This window comes from Brassica oleracea, chromosome C9 (assembly GCF_000695525.1).
Source record: "Brassica oleracea var. oleracea cultivar TO1000 chromosome C9, BOL, whole genome shotgun sequence".
Lineage (NCBI taxonomy): Eukaryota > Viridiplantae > Streptophyta > Magnoliopsida > Brassicales > Brassicaceae > Brassica > Brassica oleracea.
The window spans coordinates 47,159,373-47,179,298 of NC_027756.1; the positions used below are offsets into that span (position 1 = coordinate 47,159,373).

General features: G+C 33.6%; 3 protein-coding genes across 4 annotated transcripts; 2 read left to right on the plus strand and 1 right to left on the minus strand.

The window, feature by feature from the left end:
* The first annotated feature begins 738 nt into the window (after positions 1 to 738).
* LOC106315199 lies at positions 739 to 3,229 on the plus strand. The gene is made up of 10 exons (XM_013752947.1): positions 739 to 809; positions 854 to 1,187; positions 1,329 to 1,596; positions 1,692 to 1,722; positions 1,880 to 2,004; positions 2,111 to 2,163; positions 2,290 to 2,400; positions 2,482 to 2,645; positions 2,710 to 2,830; positions 2,942 to 3,229. Exons 1-10 carry the CDS (start codon positions 739 to 741, stop codon positions 3,227 to 3,229), a joined length of 1,566 nt encoding a protein of 521 aa, XP_013608401.1.
* A 994-nt stretch (positions 3,230 to 4,223) lies between these two features.
* Positions 4,224 to 7,137, plus strand: LOC106317525. Of its 2 annotated transcripts, XM_013755334.1 has the most exons (4): positions 4,224 to 4,460; positions 6,624 to 6,717; positions 6,782 to 6,906; positions 6,996 to 7,137. In XM_013755334.1, the coding sequence occupies exons 1-4, from the start codon at positions 4,421 to 4,423 to the stop codon at positions 7,094 to 7,096; spliced, it is 360 nt and encodes a 119-aa protein (XP_013610788.1). In that variant the 5' UTR covers positions 4,224 to 4,420; the 3' UTR covers positions 7,097 to 7,137. The 2 variants fall into 2 exon arrangements, 1 of the variants encoding a protein (XP_013610788.1); XR_001265151.1 differs by lacking the exons at positions 6,624 to 6,717; positions 6,782 to 6,906; positions 6,996 to 7,137 and adding an exon at positions 6,113 to 6,261.
* A 1,671-nt stretch (positions 7,138 to 8,808) lies between these two features.
* Positions 8,809 to 10,527, minus strand: LOC106316956. Its single transcript, XM_013754821.1, has 4 exons — positions 10,025 to 10,527; positions 9,602 to 9,948; positions 9,324 to 9,517; positions 8,809 to 9,236 (listed from the first exon to the last, which is right to left on the minus strand). Exons 1-4 carry the CDS (start codon positions 10,488 to 10,490, stop codon positions 8,906 to 8,908), a joined length of 1,338 nt encoding a protein of 445 aa, XP_013610275.1. The 5' UTR covers positions 10,491 to 10,527; the 3' UTR covers positions 8,809 to 8,905.
* Between the last annotated feature and the right edge of the window lie 9,399 nt (positions 10,528 to 19,926).

Sequence of the window (19,926 nt, forward strand, 5' to 3'; positions counted from 1 at the left end):
TATGGAACTTTATTTTTCTTCATAGAGATTGCTGATATAGTCTTTGGAGGTACAAATTACCAAGAATGTTATACAGTGCACATTATTAATTTAGTTATATGGAAATAATTTTTGAATGAGTAAGGTGTGGAGAGACAGAGACTACCCCACGAAGCATTTATACAACATTTGGTTTTCTAATAAAGTGTGATTCGCTTGTCTGATCATTAAAACGGAAGATCATCTATACTCAAAATATTTTCAGGGGATATCTATTATCCATTATTACAATACTAAAAGCCAGATATAAAGCCTTCTGAGGGGGTCCACGTCGGCATGTAAATTCGTCCAGTAATAATGCAGCAAATGGCGACGTCATCGGCGAGTTAAGTTGGTTTGGGCTTCTGATGTTTTCGACCTGTTTTTATTTTGATTTTTCGGCCCACAGTCTGCAGATGCTGGCCCGACCCGATGTGTTACGCGTTCGTCGTCGTAACCCTAATTCGATCTTCACTCACCTTTCGACTTCCATCTCTTCCTTCGATCTTCTCTCGCCTTTCGACATCCATCTCTTCCATCTCTCTTTTCTCCAAAACCGTTTTGCCGAGTAATATCGCCATTAACTCCTGTAATCAAAACTATACTAAAATCATTCAATGGATCCTTTCCGCCTTCCTCACCATTTTTCTGTTTATAAATCTGTTTTTCTATCTTATGATTCCTTCAAAGTTGATAATTTTCTCTCTAAAATTCATTGCGATGGAATCCACCGGCAAATCTTCGATCTCCACTGACCGCAAGAACAGCGAGAAGACCGTCGTCTCCTCTGCGTTTGTGAAACCAAACGGATCTTCGATCTCCACCGCAAGATCAGCGAGAAGACTGTTGCCTCCTCCGCGTCTGTGAAACCAAATGGATCTTCGATCTCCACCGACCGCAACGATCGCAAAGCCAGCAAGAAGACCGTCGCCTCCTCTGTGACTGCGAAACCAAGCGGGAAGTCTCCTGTTTCGTCTACCAATCCGATGAACCCAAACACTGTTACCGCTCTGTCCTCCGCGCATGCAAACCAAGTGATGTTCTTCAGAGATGTTTCACTCGGCCCACGCGAAGCCGAGTTGAGGTTTCGTCTGATTCACTTATGGGAGACTCGAAATATAAACACGAAAACCTTGATTGGACAAGAGATGCTCCTTATCGACCAAGAGGTTTGTCTGACTTTTTAGCTTCCTCCTCTTGCTTTAATATTGATCGGTCGAGAGAGTTTGGTTTTTTTACACTTCCTCTTGCTTTAGTATAGTTTTGATTGGGATAGTATTATATTAATCGATGATTTGGATTGTTCACAGGGTACCGTTATTCAGGGTTTTGTCCCAGCCGGACGTGTTGGGACATTTGATCTGGTAGCTGGTTCTGTCTATAACCTGAGCAAATTTTTTGGATCCAGAAGCAAAGATAAGTATCGGGTTGCTGATCATGTCGCCACCGTATCGTTTTCTTGGAATACTTCTTTGGCGGTGGTTGAGAACCCTCCGGTTTTGATTCCAGAAGATAGGTTCAGGTTCCACAACTATGAGGAGTTTAAGGCCAATTGCGACTCCAGGGGTGATCTTTATGGTAAGACATGTTTGAATATTTAGTTTTGATGACACGTTTGGGATATGATTAGAGTTGATGTTTGATGTCTGCGTATTTAAATTGTTCTATCTCAGATTACATTGGCCACATGAAGCTGGTGAATGGGTAGACTATCACGGACCATATGATTCTTGACGAAGTTGATATTGCAGAGAAGCGGCATTTATGTGTTCATGTCCAGACACATAAGTAAGTTTGTTCTACTGTTATTGCTTTCATTGTTTTGTATGCTATTTTTAACACATGTTTTTATGTTATGTAGCGGACCGGTGATGAAGCTTTATCTGTGGGACAAAGCTGCAGCCGATTTCTGCCAGAAATTCAAGTCGTATGGAAACACCCCAAGCATTCTTTTGGTTACCACCGTGAACCCTAAACACCTTGGAGGTTAGTAGTCTTTCAGTTGGAACTGTATTAGTCATTCTTTTGTTGTTAGATTAGGCGGTAGTAATGCATGTTTTAATAATCACATTGGTTCATTTGGTATTAACAGGCACCCTTGCTCTCACTTCTATGTCATCGTCTCGGGTGTTTATGAATGCCGATGTTTAGCCTACTAGAGATTATCTTGAATGGTAGACAGATATGTATTCAGTTCTTTGTTCGTTCAATTTTTTTTGAACATTTCATGTGGCTTTTCTAACGTATTTGAGCTCCTGTCTTTTTCTCAAGTTGAATTCCAACTCTGATATTGCTAATAGGATTGCAGCTGAGGTAGTCACTAAGCCTGAGTCAGTGACTCTTGAAGAGCTATTCTCTTACATCAAGCAAGACTCTTCTAAGGTATAAGCATTGTTCTGTTTTTGCGTTTGTTTCCATGCGTTTGGGTACTTACTAGGCTTATTTAATTTTTCCACAATGAAGGTTGCTTGGTTTGAGTGCATGGCGACTATAGATGATGTTGTCCAGGGTTCTGCATGGTATTACATCTCCTGCGGTGGATGTAATAGCAAGGCGGTCAAAGGGCCTACTTCTTTGATTTGCAACAACACGAAGTGCGTGAAGACTGAAGTCACAGGCGTACTTCAGTAAGTGCTGAGTCTTTTCATCTATGTTTTGGCAGTGTTAGTATCTAATCTTCTTTTGTTGTAGGTACCTCACGAAGATATCTGTGTATGATAAGACTGAGCAAGCAGTTTTTGTCATTCATGCTGATGCTGGAAAGGAGCTGACCGGTAAACATGCATCAGAGTTGGTTGCTAATTACTTTGAGGTATTTTCAGATCTGTCTATATAGCAGATATGTTTGGGTTACAGGAAAGTAGTTATGACATCATCGATTCATATATTAGCTCAACTCATGTGCATTTTGCTTGGATGTTAGGCTAATGATGGAGTAGGAGCTGATCACTGCGTGCCTGTTCCGCAAGCTTTACTTGATACAATAGGGCAGACACGCAAGTTTATTGTGAAGGTCTCGGATCATAATCTGACTGGCAAGACTCAGACCATAACCGTCACCAAGATATTCCCACCAGAAGCCCCACTGCCGTCGACTGTAGGTGTTGGGTCTGGTTCTTCAGGAAGCTCTGGAGATACTGCAGGTGATAAGGCTAGAAAAGCCGCTGAGATCCTTGAGGCAGATGAAGCAAAACGTTCCAAGAGTGGCTAATGGGTTTTCTACTTATCTTCTTATGCAGTGATTGTTTTTTTGCTGCATTCCAAGTCGTTTTTTTTTGTTTCTCTTTTGGCTTTGCGTTCTTTTCCTTTTAGACTTCTGGCTTTTGGCTTTAATGTTTAAGTTTTTTTAATACAATTTCGTTATATGGTTTCTTCTTATCCTTCTGAGCAATTTACATATTGTATTATGATCTTTACATATTGTATCATGATCTTTTATGTATTGTATTTTCCTATGCTGCAATTTGGTGTGATGAGGACAGAGTGCTATGAGTCTTTTAAGTTTGTGAATATTCACAGACATAAAGGGGGACAGCTCTATCTTCTCAGGTTCGTTTCTTGGAGCAGAAGGTAGTAGTAGTAAAGCTAAAACTCCACTTGTGATATTTTTTGTTTCGATACTTCCAAACTTTAGGAAAAATTTGATTTGATTGTTCCAATTGTCTCAAATGATGCAGTGTGCAGATGTTTGAAGAGGAGGTGAGAATCAGAAGAAACTAAACGCTCACGTATTGTGAATACGCAGACACGTTTAGCCATAACTAACACCCACCATTAATCATCGCCATGGAGCATCATCACACGAGCAGTGATCCAAAAAGACAGGATTGACTTTGCGCTCCATCTATATGCACCACTCTCTTTGCATTGTTTTTTTTTTCTTTGTTGTTGATGTTTTTGGATTGAAGTTTCCTTTAGTCATATAGAATGACTCCCTGTTTTGAAACAAAGTGGTAGAAGAAATGATTTTAATCATTCATTTTTTTGCTTGAATTGCATACGTTAATGATTTGAAACTGTGATTTAAATTGCATACGTCAATCAAAGCAAACATATTAATACCTCTCGATGTCTACTCTACAAACGTATTTTTCCGAAATTATTACAGAATACCATATTTATATCAATCTGCGTATGAATATTTATATCAAAGGAAAGTTAATATTCTTAACAATGCTTCTTTGAAATAAATAGTGGAACTCTTGCCTAATACCCTGTTGGAAACGATTCTCTCATAAACCTACCTCTTTCTTGCCTAAACCAACAGCCGCTCTCTCCCACCTTCTCACGACTATTCTCCAGAAGCTCTGGAAGCTAAATAGAATCAATATTAAGCAGGTACCTGTATTGACATATCTGATCTGCAGCGAGTTGGTAGCAACAGTCGCTGTCCAAGACTAGAATGGATAGCACACCCTCCGACCAAGCCACATCGCTTGCAGGTAAACAAGTCATCTCCTGTTTCTTTCTCTGCAGTGTTTAATCGGAAATAAGCCATGGCTAAATCTAAGAACTGATTCGAATTATTCAGCGTAGAAGCTTTTATACTTTTCCTTGCTTTTAAGCTAGGCTCTACCCTTAAGGTTTATAATTGTTTGAGGCCATTTGTTGCGTTTATTATCTTTGCTCCAAAACGTTATTCAACCCTTTTATTTATCAAAGATTGGATTGACAATTACATAAAGAAAAATTATAGACTAAATATAAAAAAATTCTAAGAAAGACCTGCAAAAACAGACTCCAAACCAATGTTCTAAATGTATAATTTATATTTTAGTGTTATATATTGTGTAACTCTATGATATTATTGTTTATATTTTTTATTCGGTATTATTAATATATAGTGATTTTTTTTTTGTTACTGGATAGTGATTTTTTAATACATTTAACTTTTTATTAGTTTTTTACTTACTGATATATTTCAAGTTAGGTACAATAAAATAACTATCTGAAATAATTAGGTAGAAAACATCCTTAAAATATATTATTATTTGGTTTACATATTTTGCATATAACACATTTTAAATTTATTTATATTATACTTTTGACATCTATCCTTTTAGTATTTTACAGAATTTATAAGTAAAACTCTGTTCTGTTTAAATAATGTAGCTCTATTATTTTAGTAAATTTTTATGCATAGTAGCATATATCATAATATTTAAGAAAAATATATTTTATAATTTAAATTTGATTTTTCTTTAATTTTCTAAATGAATTACCAAAATTTCGAAGTTTTCTAATAACATGTTTTTAAATAGTATATGAACTAAAGTTTATTATATACTATTATATTTTGTATATAAACATTTTTAAACAATATATTGTTGATAGTTTTAAAACAATTTTCCGTCAATTCATTCGATCTGGTGATTAGAAAAGATATTATATAGTTTACGAATAAATTTATTTTAGATAATATATAGTTATAGATATAAGAGTTTAGCCTATGTTAATAAATTTATTTTTGTGTAGAATATTATATAGTTTACAAATTATAACCCATTTTAATGATGAGTGCTAATTTATTTAAATTAAACATTAAAAAAAATAAAAAAATATATTTTACTTATTTAATACAATTTGTAGACCAAAAAGTAATACAATTTTTTTACATATTAGAAGACGCCGAAAACATATTAATTATAATGTTCATATTGCAAAATACATCTCAATTATATCGTATTGGAGATTCCTGTGTAATTCCAATAGCAATTACAGTTTTGCATGAAGTTATGTATTTCAGTTAAAAACGTGGTAAGAAATGTAAGAATATCTATCTATATAGTCAATGATATAAAATTTGTATTAAGAAGTTAGCTAACTATACTATTAGAAGTTTTGTAGGTAAGACAACTGTAATTTCGTATGAATTTATTCTTCTTTGTATGAATGATATTGTTTTGGTTGCACTCGCGAACCTAATAATTTTACAAAAAAAAGTATGTACATATATTATCAATTCAAACAACATTAGAATAAATTATTTTTATTTTTATGAAATATTTAATAATTAACGGAATATTAATTTAAATATATTATAACTTTGTAATACTGGTGAATGTATGCCCTTACTTAAAATCACATGTTTTAGAGTGATATCTCACATGCAACACATTCCTCAAAGAATCCACCAACTTCAGGAAGGGATTTCAGTGCGCCCTATCACGGTTTGTATAAGAAGTGTTTGGGACATTAAAAAACACCAAACAGATAATACTCAAATTTGCATCGGCTTCATGTGCTACGACCACCACGTAAGTCTTTTATTAAAACTTTAACATATACATACATATATATGTATTTTCCAATCCAACATATTTGGTTTAAAATACTCACTATTTACTTAATTGGTTCGGCACAGCAAAATTTGTTCACATTCAAGGACAACTATTAGAAGGTCGGCTCACCGGTAACATTCAGCCAAATGAACCAAAAAATTTAACCGAGGGAGATATATATAAATTTCCAGGATTTTCTGTCATACATAATTCACGACATCGAAAACTCACCCAACTGCCGTATTACATTCAGATTGATCAAAAGACAATAACATCAAAAGTTACAGACATAGATGTTTATTCTAACTCAGAATCAATGTGCAGATGTCGTCGTTGGGCAGATACTCATAATACAAAAAATAAATCTTTACCACCCAGAATTCAATACTGATGCCACGATTGGTCTACGGCTGAACATGTAAGTCTAACACAATAGGTAAAACGAAATCATAATTCTCTTCATACATACACCTCTATCTCAGGTCGACAATTGTTAAACTCATATTGTGCGACAAGCAAGCGGTAGATTTTAGCATCTTACAAAGCAAGAAGACTAGGAAATTTAAAGTTGTCATCATCACAAGCATAATTCCTAAACTTTTCCAAGGTAAATAATTTTTTTAAACACATCAAAACATAATACATATCTAATTTTGTTTTTTTACCAACGGAACAATAATATCCAATATTTTCCAGGCAAACTACTACTTAGTTCATCACCCGCAACAAATTTCTACTTCAACAAATCAATTGATTACATAAAGCATTTCAAAGGGCGAATAAGAGATCATGCATAAGCATGCAGCAAAGAGTGACTTTAATTCATGCATCATTCGGATTATTATTCTCTTTCCTACATAGCTTGATACCTAGATTTATTTGCATTTTAAACAATTTTATCATTGTTTTTTTTAAGTCTATACTTCTCTATAAAATCTAAAACTCAACTTCTGTCTTTCGAACTTTGTTAAGCAATTTAAATATGTAGAGAATAAATTAAAAAGACATAATCATGTCTTTAATATTTAAGATTTATGCACTTTCTTTATATATTAATTATTGAAAAAATAAAATTTGCGTTCTCTATTTTTTTTATAAAAAAATCAATAGATTTGTGCTGAAAAAATTATATTATCACAATCTGCATTTTAGATCTGTACTATTTAGACATACATAGCATGGTGGAAACCTGATCAATTTAACATATTTATTTGAAACATAAAGCAACATAAAGGTCTCTCAAAACTCCTACACCGATAGAGGTATTCTCACTCCCCGGAATGAAACAGTTGATGAAATCAATGCATACACAATCTCCAACACAGATGGAGAGTCAAGAGATTACTTCAGCTGACATAGCTTTGAGATTTCGGATACTCAATCTGATCAAAATGACACATTATACGCAACTGAGTATCTCAACTCTTTGGAATTCTCAGGATTGCCTTCTCATAAACTCACTCTCAAAGTTGGGGCCCCAGTTATGCTTCTGTGAAACATAAATAAATAAAAAAGATTATGCAATGGTACCCGTGTGATTCTAACCTACGTAGGCGAGCGAGTGCTTAAGGCAGATATAATCACTGGCTCACACGTTGGACACGAAGTCTTGATCCGAAGGATTGTTCTCCTGCATGATGGAACAAAATTACCGTTCACTTTACGTCGTAGGCAATTCCCTATCAGATTGTGTTACGCAATGACAATCAACAAAAGTCAAGGACAAAGTTTAAAGGAGGTTCTCTTATATTTGCCTAAACCAGTCTTCGCACATGAGTAACTCTATGTGGCCCTCTCACGTGTAACAAGCAAATTAGCACTAAAAATCATTAAAGCTAAAGATCTTCAACTATCTCTGTTCCCATGAAAGTAAGTAAAATTCCAAATCTAAAACCTAATACCATACATTTTCAGTGATTAGTTATCTAATTATTCACATTTATATGGTACTCAATGTTGTAGTGATCAACATAAACAGATGAAAGCTAGATATCATTTTGATGATTGTTATCTCACTACTTCAAGGTTATACTATGAAATATATAAGCGAATTTCTATTATTAATATATGTTCACTGATTTACTTCTAAATGATTTCAGGCTCTCACTCAAAGAGATCCCATCACATCCATACGACCTCTTCTTCGGTTTTTCACCATCTTATCTATGATTTCCACATTCCATTTTTTTTTTTTTGCTGAATAAGAGTTTACATGAGATTATTCGCATACTTATGCTAAAAGACATGATTTATATCTATCGTCTAAATTTTCAATCTCAAACTTATTAAGACTCAACATTTTCCGTGCGTAGCGCGGACGAAGCCTCTAGTGTGACTAATAATACACGTGCGAGTGGTTGAGATATCCTATTTAATTTACTTGTCTCCTTAATCAAAACTTTAGAAAATATAAAGTTTGAGATTATTATGTTCTGTTTTTACAAAACTTATTATATTTCTCACTTTCTCCTTCAACAATGACAATTGGATTTATTCAAGGAAAATAAAATGTTTGTTTTTGTAACAAAAAGGACAATATACCTAATTAATTAGAAGATAAAAAACGAAAATATATTATAAAGTTGAAATCTTTTACGCACTTTCCACTAGTTTTGTTTCTTTCCGGAAGAAGCCCACAACTTAACAAGGTTTGCAACAAAGACCTCTCTTCTACTCATTATCACCGAACTATGATCAGTTCCGGCTATAACCTCAACTTCAACCGCCGGGAACTTGGCTTTCATGTTCCATAGACAATCAATAGGAACCACAGCATCTTTATCCCCTTGCACCACACTTATCTTAACACCGGAATTTATCAAACTTTCAAGGTGTTTATCCGTGAATTTCGCTCCTCCGCATAACACATTGTGCATGCTATGCCATGACGACTGATGCGTGTGCTTCGTTAGTTCGGTTATCGCCATTGGTAGTTTACTAAACATCGCAAAAAAAAAAAAACATAACGTTTCAAAACCTATATACGTAAGAATCAATCAATAGTCTTTGGTTATTAATTTATACCTTCTCCAAGTTATAATTTTGATGATCTTCTCCCATGTACGGTGGTGCCTACACACAACAAAGCAAACCCCACGTGCAATGTGTTCGTACCAAGCCATCATCGCTGAGAAAAACGAAGTCGGTGGCCAAAATTTCTTCTCGGCTATCACATCAAGAGCATCACAACTTGCTCCTTCTTTATCACCAAAGTACGGCTAAATCCAAAAATAACATTTTAAGAAAACATTGTTTTGTAAAGTGTTTTAAAGTTGAACCGGATTTTTAACTGAGAAACTCACCGGAGCTACTAAAGCGACGGACTTGACACTACCGGAGAATTTGGCAGCTAAGGCTACTGCAACGATGCATCCCATGGAGTGTGCTACAACATGGAATGATGTCAGATTGTTTGGTAAAATAACCGATTTCTCGATCATTTCAACATGCTCTTGCAACGAATATCGACAGTCTCTAGGTTTTGGACTGTCTCCAAACCCTAGAAGATCGACCGCGAAGAATCTGTAGTTAGTTTTCTCCGTGGTCTCGGGTAGATATTTGAACACCGTGTTGGTCCAGTACGATGAAGATGCTAAGAATCCGTGTATGAAAATAACGTTATCCACCGGTTTGTTGCTCATCAATAAATCTGACAAAATGAAAATTATCGTGAAATGTTAATAATAAAGCTTTTACCTAAACGACCAAGTTTAATTACTAATTACCTGGAGATACTGAAGGTTGCTTGACAATCACGTTAAGTTTATCGTTGTTAGTCCAAGAAACACAATTCTTGCAGCCACAATCAGACCACCTGTTTGCAACCTCACGAGGGACTTTCTTCATTTTCTCGGGAAAAAGGAAGTTTCTCAAGAAAGTAGCTATACCGATTTTCTTGGTGATCTCTGGGAGTTTTCTAGCAAACCGGAGAAAACCGGCTTGTCGGAAAATGTTTCTCCTACGGTAAAGAGTCTCGGACAAGTGTTGATGGTCTGAAAGAAACTCGTATCCGGATGTCTCTTGAGGATTACTACATTGGCATGACTCTAGTTTTTCTTCCATAACTTGGTCGACGAATCTGAAAACGATACAGAGAAAATTGTCGAGAAGGTCAAAAAGAAAGAAAACAGCCCAACTCGGAGCTCCGTTGATTACTGAAATACAGTTTTCTTGAAAAGTCGAAGCCATCATCGTAGCGATCTTTTAGAGCGAGAAAGAGGAAAAGAGAGACTGGTGAGTTGTGAATGAAAAAACATCTCTTAACACAGCTTTTTATAGACTTCAATTAGTGAGTAACAATGTTATTTGATTAAAATTTTTTTGGAGGTATGTTGTATTTGAGCTTTTTTTATTTTATTTCACGTGTATTTGAGCATTTTTTATTTTATTGTTGTTTGCTTGCATGAGTTTATGAAGACTGACGTGTATTTGAGCTTTTTTTATTTTATTTCACGTGTATTTGAGCATTTTTTATTTTATTGTTGTTTGCTTGCATGAGTTTATGAAGACTGACGTGTATTTGAGCTTTTTTTTTTATTTTATTTTTTTTTCTGACTAAAAGAGAAAAGAATTAAAAATCGCACCAATCGCAGACTACCACGTGTCGGTGGGGTCCGCGAACAGTATGAAAAACACACAACACACGTTTCTTAGTGGGAGTTATTGGTTCTAGTAGTTTAGTGAATTTAGAAATTCTTTTTGGATTTAGAAATCATTTACTAATCTATTGATTCTAAAATCAGACAAACAGATTTCAAAATTAACTATATAGATTTCAAAATCAAAATAATTAAGTGGATTATTATAAATCAACGAAATGGATATATAAAGTTCTCATTGCGTAATTATGCATCTAGTTCATCATTTTCATGCGATATATATATATATATATATATATATTTTTTTTTTTCTTCTTCTAAAGTTTCTTAATGTCTAAAAAAATTATGTATTCATGTTTGATGATGTATACATTTGATAAAAAAGCTTAAGAACCTATCAAAACACGCACAAATACATTGCTTATGTTATTTGAATCATAATAATGATAACTAATTCAGTATTTTCGTATGCGAGACACGTTTCGTTTGCACCTATCAATTTGAAAGTTGAAGAAGTGTCAATAAGTTCTCTCTTCACATGAGAAAACAACTCGAAAAACAATTCATCATCACTTTTGTAACAACAAGATATAATAACACCAATTTCGTTTTTATATGTATTATTCAATATGTTTGTATGCAAGATGTGCCTAATGCATGTTTTGAAAATGAACAAAAGACGTAATATTAAGGTTCTTATCAGCTACGTTTATTAGGATACACACAAAAAAATAAAGAATTGGAAAAACTCAATAATACAAATCCAGTCAAAATAACAAGGTTTAACTCAATATTTGCTCCTTTGTGTTTTACTCGTAAAATTATTTATAAATCCACTAAAATCTAAGTTAAAATCAAATCCTCAAAGAAATCATTAATGTTGAATAACACATGATTTTAAAATCTATTTTTAAATTATAGAACCAATAACAACAGATTTGAAATTGGATTTTAAAATGATAAAACCAATAACATTTGATTTGGCTTGGATTTTAAAATCCATTAAAACACTTAAACCAATAACATCCCCTTATTTTGCACACATAACACATCGTTTTTTTCTGAACCGTGGGCCTTCCCCTCCTAGTAGACGCTCAAAAGAGAGCGATAAAGATGCTCTAAGTTACAAAAAAAAAAAAGTTTCTCCTCCAAATATCGGGTTTATCTACGGTCTTCATAAACTCATGCAAGCAAACAACAAGAAAAGATCCTTAAATCATTACTTTTTTTCTTGTTTTTTTCAACAATAACCATTTTTAGTTTTTTTCTTTTTCTGTTTTATACTATTTACTAAGAAAAACTTGATCAATATTTAATTTTAATTAATGATCATAAAAGTATAATTCTATTTCTATTAAAATGCCCTTCTGTTTAAAAGAATAATAAAAAAAGTAAAGGTTAATTAGGTGGAAAATAAAATTCAGGCAATAACAATAGATAAACTTTGATCAAGTTTTTCTTAGAGCAGGATTAATGGGGGAGTTTTTAGGGTGAGTTTATTAGTGTAATATAAGATACGTCTCTTAGTTTTAAATTAAGAAACACTAAAAAACGTCTCATAAATAAGAGATATAAGAGCATGTTTAATGCAGATCTTTTGGGATGAAGTTTTTCTATTAAGAGACGTTTCTTAATTTTTCTTAGTTAAAAGCTAAGAGATGTTTCTTATACTACGTTAAGAACTCTACTTTAAAAGACCCGTATTAATCATGTTCTAAGAGACGTCTCTTAATAGAAAAATGTCAAATCATGCTCTAAAAACTCCAAATGGCTCTCTCTCATTAATCATGCTCTTAGTATATAACTCGAAATGTACTACAAGCAAAAAAAACCTTGATCAATTTTTATTTTTAATTGATGCCTGAAACTTTGTTGTACCTAATTAACAAATTTATGTACAATGGTTTTCTAGTATTTGGTTATTCATGTTATGACAAAAGTATAAATTTATGGAAGTAAAACTAGACTTTTCTAGTGAATGATTATAATAAAAATTTAATTAAATTTAACAAAAAATTAAAAGTTGTGGTCACAAGAGACAAAGTTGAGACCCAACTTAGACATTTTGTTATAAGTCTACTCAGGTGACAAAAAATTAGTGTATGAGTGGATGTGGATCACATGGAGACTGGATTATTTGATTAATCTAAAATCCTTTGAATTATCTTAGATCTCGATCCCTTGTTGGTGAGGTGGAATTCTCATGGTGCTAAAAAACTAATGCGATGAGTATTTTATTACATTTCAAAGAAAAACTCTTCGTCTCTACTAGTCGTCTCAATAGAAGTATAGTTTTCAAAAATTAGTTCAAAAAAAAAATAGAAGTATAGTTTTCCCATTATTGATAGAAACTATATATCATGGTTGTATTTACAATATGTCCAATTTCAATAAGAAAAAATTACTTCAACAAAGTTATCGTTGCTCATTATAGAATTTTGAAGTAAAATTATCAGAAAGTGTTGAATATTTGGCTACGTACGTGAAGTATTGCCTATTTTTATAACTCTTTTTTTTTATACTATTTATATATTGAAAAGAAGACTATTGCTGCTGGTCTTGAGTGCTGGATGCATCAATGTCTAGCCTTCATGTCTGCTCTTGTGTTGCCCTGGGGAGTATGCTTATTGCTGCTGGTCTTGGATGTGTTCTTGTGCTCCTAATTAACTATCCTCTTGGGGTTGAGATTTGTTTCCTGCATTGGTCTTGGCCTACACATTCCTTTGTCGTTTCACGTAATTGTTGTAGTTCGTGGTTGTTCTCTCTGGTTTGATGTTGTTCTTGTTTGTATATTTTCAATTTTAACGAAATTAAAAAAAAAAGACTATTTATGTAACTTTCTTGTGTCTATTCAAAAATTTGTAACTAATAACTGACGTTGCATTGGTCTTGGCCTACACATTCCTTTGTCGTTTCACGTAATTGTTGTAGTTCGTGGTTGTTCTCTCTGGTTTGATGTTGTTCTTGTTTGTATATTTTCAATTTTAATGAAATTAAAAAAAAAGACTATTTATGTAACCTTTCTTGTGTCTATTCAAAAATTTGTAATTAATAACTGACTTTGCAAGAAATAGTGTTGTTGTTAACTGCGACTATACAATAGAAAGTTGTAACTATTTATAGAAATGAATAAGTGTATAAAAATAATCATGTTTTCTTTTAAAGAGTTCATCATGTTTTATGGTTTAGAATTTTTCTATATCCTACATTATTAGAAAGAAGCTTTCTCGAAAATTTGAATAAGAAACAAGTACAGAAAATGAATAAGTGTACAAAATGTTTTCTTTGAAAGAGTTCTTCATGTTTTATAGTTTAAATTTTTCTATATCCTACATTATTAAAAAAAATGGTAAACCATTCCCCGGATAGAGAATGTGAAAGCTCTGGTGGCTAGGGCTAGACACGGATCGAATATCCGGGTTTTTTGAAAGTATTTGTGATTTGCTTCGTATGTTACGGATATCTAATTTTTCGATTTGCTTTGCTTCGGAAAAATACGGATATCCAGAAAAACAGATATCCGAAAAATAAATAGATATTTACGGATATTTACGAATACTTACGGATATCTCATCCGCTTTGATTAATACAAATAATCTTAAAATTTCAATATAAATTTAATTTTTTAATATTTTTTTTGCAGGATATATAAAATAAAAACTAAAAGAAATAGTGAAACTACATATTTTATAAATTTTAAACTTAGTTAACAATTATAATAACACAAAACTTAAGAAAAAAGTTATAATTGTTTTATAAATTTTTTTCTCTTCTTTTTCATGTAATACTTTTATATAAGTAATAATGTGAATAGGATTTGTCAAATCATATGTTATAATAATAATTATATAAACTTATACATTTAAAACATTAAGTATAATCAACATGTACATGTATTTATATATTGCCGGATCGGAGCGAATATCCGTTTCTTAAAATTTTGATATTTGTGATTTGCTTCGATTTTAACGGATATTGATTTTTTTGTATTTTTTTTGCTTTGGAAGTCTACGGATATCCAAAAATTTTGGATCGAATCGAGACGAATAACGAATCGAATCAAATTTAACGGATAAAATGTCCAGTCCTACCGGTGGCTATGCGCTGTGAAAATCTGGTGTGGTGCGGATTCGAACTCGGGTCCTTTGGGGATCCACGGAACGCCTTGACCACCCGATCACAGACGCGTGGTTCCTAAATTATCAGAAAGAAGCTTTCTCGAAAATTTGAATAAGAAACAGGTACATAAAACGTGTAAATGTTAAGATTTGAGAGAAGATTTGTGAGAATGTGTTTTCTATTTCTTATTGCTTACACCACTATATATAGTGGTTCATACAAGGTGGAGTCAAAGGGAGAATTGATTACAAAGATACTATACATAATGACATGGTCAAACTCATAAAGACTAAGGTTGAATGGGTCTTCCATGTGGCTGGATGTAAACCCCCAATGGACTCTAGTCTTGAACTTGTATGGTCTAGATTATGGACCATCCACTTCATGATTCATAAAACTCCCCCTTGGATGCCATAACCATGTAGGGTTTGTAACATGCTAATGTTGCCTCATTAAAACCTCTCCCGGAAAACCCAAAACCCAATGTGGTAAAAAGGGAAACCAGAGAAAGGAAAAAGAGTACAACACACATTACTCCCCCTGATTTAGACATCACTGAAGGTCATTGAGTCTACGCGTGCCAATCTTGTTGCGTGAACTTCCTGAATGTGCAAGAGGGCAATGATTTGGTGAAGAGGTCGGCTGAGTTTTCACTAGACCGGATCTGAAGGACGTTGACCTCTCCAGCTTTCTGCAACTCATAGGTAAAGAAGAACTTGGGTAGAATATGTTTGGTTTGGTCACCTTTGATATACCCGTCTTTGAGTTGAGCAATGCAGCTGCATTATCTTCATATATGATGGTCGGACCCGTTGGGTCGCATATGGACGCATAATGTGGTCCTATACCTTTTGTTCAAAGATGAACTTCGATCTTATAGCTTATCTTTATGATAGCTTATTCATTCATACCACAGCTTGGTTGGTTCATGCTGAGAATTCGACCAACCATAAGTATTACCAAAATTTGGCTAATTTGTGGTGATGGTCTATAACCTTTTCTAAGGTTTAATGAATAACCATTTAACCTATCTTAGGCTGGTTAGTATAAAACACAAGGAATTTTAAATTCCTCTATGGACTGATTTGAATTGTTCTTATAGAATTCTTCACTTGCTTACATGTAGTAATTTAATTCAGTCCATGAACAACTTTAGGAAAATGCTATTCAAGAGAACTTATTTTCTCATCTTTTGATTCTGAGCTCAATACCATTTGGTAAACCTTTTGGTACCAATAATATTATCATCATCATCCAGTGAGTCATATATAGCATACTACATCTTTTGAATTTCTTCCAGACATCATATGTAGTGAAATATGTAGTAGTATCCACCACATTGGATTATATAGACTTTTCCCGGTCTGTCTCACGATTTATCCTCCTTTCAGGATTTATATATTCATTTGGCATCATATGGCGTTTACATATTCATGGCCAATACAATACGCCTTTTATATATCACTTTAAACCCCACGTTTCTTTCATTATTCATTATGAGTACTCTTGTGTGGGTTTATGATCCTCGATACACATTTTTTTTTGTGCTACATACTTGCGCATTTTCTATGAATGTATGTGTCAACACACTTATATATATATATATATAGTTCCTTTTAGTTCCAGACATGGTATAAATCAATTTGAGATTTCATTATCTAGGACCTTAATAACCTTATAACTTGGCGTCCCAAGCTATATGGTATGGTACCTAGTTGTTCAGCTGGCCAGCCTTATATCTCAATGTCTGGAATGGTTTCCTTTAATAAAACTCGGATTTTATCTCATGCACCTTTCTTTCTTTCCGAGGTTCCTTAGAATTTATGGAACTTTATTTGGAACATTTATTTGGTCTATCTTATATAGACTTTGTAGCAACTTGGTTGTGTCTTTAAGACATCAAAACCGTGTGGTGCTAATGGGATGACATATAGTCATTCTTTCTCTCGGGTCAATGTGTCTGACATTTTATTTTGCTATCATTGTAGCATATGGACGTCTATAAATTATTTTCTAGTCCGAGGATCTTTGCCAAGACATTGATGGTTGATACCAGATGGTAGATACCATTCTTTATCATTCTTTATACCAGCTTATTACTTTTCTCCTTTCATTGTTGGATATTCGGATTCATAAACCTTATGTAATCCTTGTTCCTTGGCTGATAATAGGTTTTTCTGCCTATTGCAACTGTTGTAGTGTAGGGGGGTGAATGTCGAACCAGTCCTAGTGATGTGAATCAGTGAGAATACAAGTCATTTCTTAAGCTAAGCAGATTCAATAGCTGTGAGTGTGTGACAAGTAACAATAGCAAACAGAGCAATACAACAAGGTTTTAATCAATTTAGACAAGTGAATCCATGGGTATTGGGAATTGACTTCAAGTAACTAAGATCCAATCTAGGTGACAGGCTTTCAATCAAAGTAATCTCTTAAGTCTAAACACAATTTTAGACAAGTCCTATGTCTAGGTAAATGTCCATTTGCTTAGAAATCATTAAACATCAAATGTCTTTGGCTTAATTCAATCAAGCAATCTTTAAGTTCAAGTTTAATAACTATCTAGCAATTTTAACATCAAGTGTCCTTGGCTAATCTCACTAGAGCTTAGTTGAGTTGATTCAAACACTTCATCTAATCATGTCTGATGAGAAGTGTTTAGAAATCAGGTTTAGAGTGATCAAGACGGCGCCAATTTGATAATAGGTTTTTCTGCCTATTGCAAATGTTGTAGTATAGTGGGGTGAATGTCGAACCAGTCCTAGTGATGTGAATCAGTGAGAATACAAGTCATTTCTTAAGCTAAGTAGATTCAATAGTGGTGAGTGTGTGACAACTAACAATAGCAAACAGAGCAATACAACAAGGTTTTAATCAATTTAAACAAGTGAATCCATGGGTATTGGGAATTGACTTCAAGTAACTAAGATCCAATCTAGGTGACAAGCTTTCAATCAAAGTAATCTCTTAAGTCTAAACACAATTTTAGACAAGTCCTATGTCTAGGTAAATGTCCATTTGCTTAGAAATCATTAAACATCAAATGTCTTTGGCTTAATTCAATCAAGCAATCTTTAAGTTCAAGTTTAATAACTATCTAGCAATTTTAACATCAAGTGTCCTTGGCTAATCTCACTAGAGCTTAGTTGAGTTGATTCAAACACTTCATCTAATCATGTCTGATGAGAAGTGTTTAGAAATCAGGTTTAGAGTGATCAAGACGGCGCCAATTTGATAATAGGTTTTTCTGCCTATTGCAAATGTTGTAGTATAGTGGGGTGAATGTCGAACCAGTCCTAGTGATGTGAATCAGTGAGAATACAAGTCATTTCTTAAGCTAAGCAGATTCAATAGTGGTGAGTGTGTGACAACTAACAATAGCAAACAGAGCAATACAACAAGGTTTTAATCAATTTAAACAAGTGAATCCATGGGCTAAGGGAATTGACTTCAAGTAACTAAGATCCAATCTAGGTGACAAGCTTTCAATCAAAGTAATCTCTTAAGTCTAAACACAATTTTAGACAAGTCCTATGTCTAGGTAAATGTCCATTTGCTTAGAAATCATTAAACATCAAATGTCTTTGGCTTAATTCAATCAAGCAATCTTTAAGTTCAAGTTTAATAACTATCTAGCAATTTTAACATCAAGTGTCCTTGGCTAATCTCACTAGAGCTTAGTTGAGTTGATTCAAACACTTCATCTAATCATGTCTGATGAGAAGTGTTTAGAAATCAGGTTTAGAGTGATCAAGACTAAACAAGCATTAAAAATACTCAACAAGCAAGTTCATACAAGGATCTAATACAATAACACCATAGATCTTCACTAAGTTACTCTAATCTCCCTAACCCATGAATTCTTAAGGAAACTACTCACTAATCTCCATGAAAACACTTAATCTCATAATAGATTGAAGCATATTCAAGTAGATACAACAGAGAATAAAGATAAACAAGGATTAAACAAGCAAAACCAAATTAAAACTCAAGAATAGATGATGAACAATGAAGAACAGCTCAAGAACAAATGTTTTCTCTCAAACTCTCAAAATACAAAATATGAAACTATAAAACTTTCACTCTCTACTCTTTGTTGTATTGTACTCTGTGTATTGTGTGTCTTCCTCCTTCCCCTTGCAGTCTCTTTTATAGCCTAAGTAAAGGAGGATGACAACACATCCATCATGTGAAAGCATAAAGCATAAAACACACTCATAAAAGTTAATCTCCACTTTCTTCCATTATAGAACACCTTTTGCCCCTTCATATGGCCAAAACAGTCTTGCCTCTTCAGAAAAGGTAGAGAAAGTTAGGCCAAAAGAGCCACCAAACTCATGATAGACAACCCATCCCTGTCATGGCCGTAAAAAAATCATGGCCGGATTTGGATTTAGGGGTTCAGCTGATTATTGCTTAGAGTTTAGGGGATTGATAAAAATCAAGCAAAAAGGATTTAGGGAACTGATATGTATAATGGCCATCAAGATACATATCCGGTTATAAAACAAACATGGGGATTTGAGATTTTGGTGTGGATAAGGGCCGATTTGGATCGGTAAGCACATCGAATGGGATTAAGATTTTGATGGCCAGCTTATTCATCTGGCTATACAGCCGGTAATACGGCCAAACAAAGATTATGGGTTTCAATCCTTTAGTCAATCCAGATTTAAGGCCGGATCAAAATAGGAGAAAGGGGAACCGATTTTAAGGCTTGCTAGCTAAAAGGGGTTTATGATTTTCTCTAATATCTTTTATAATTTCAAATAGTTCTTAGAAAGAAGATTCATATAGATCTTAGATTATTAATAAGTTTTATAAGTTCTTAGAGATTCTTAGATCTTTAGAGATTCAAATAATTTTAGAATCAAGATTCATATAGATCTTAGATTCAAGATTAATATTTG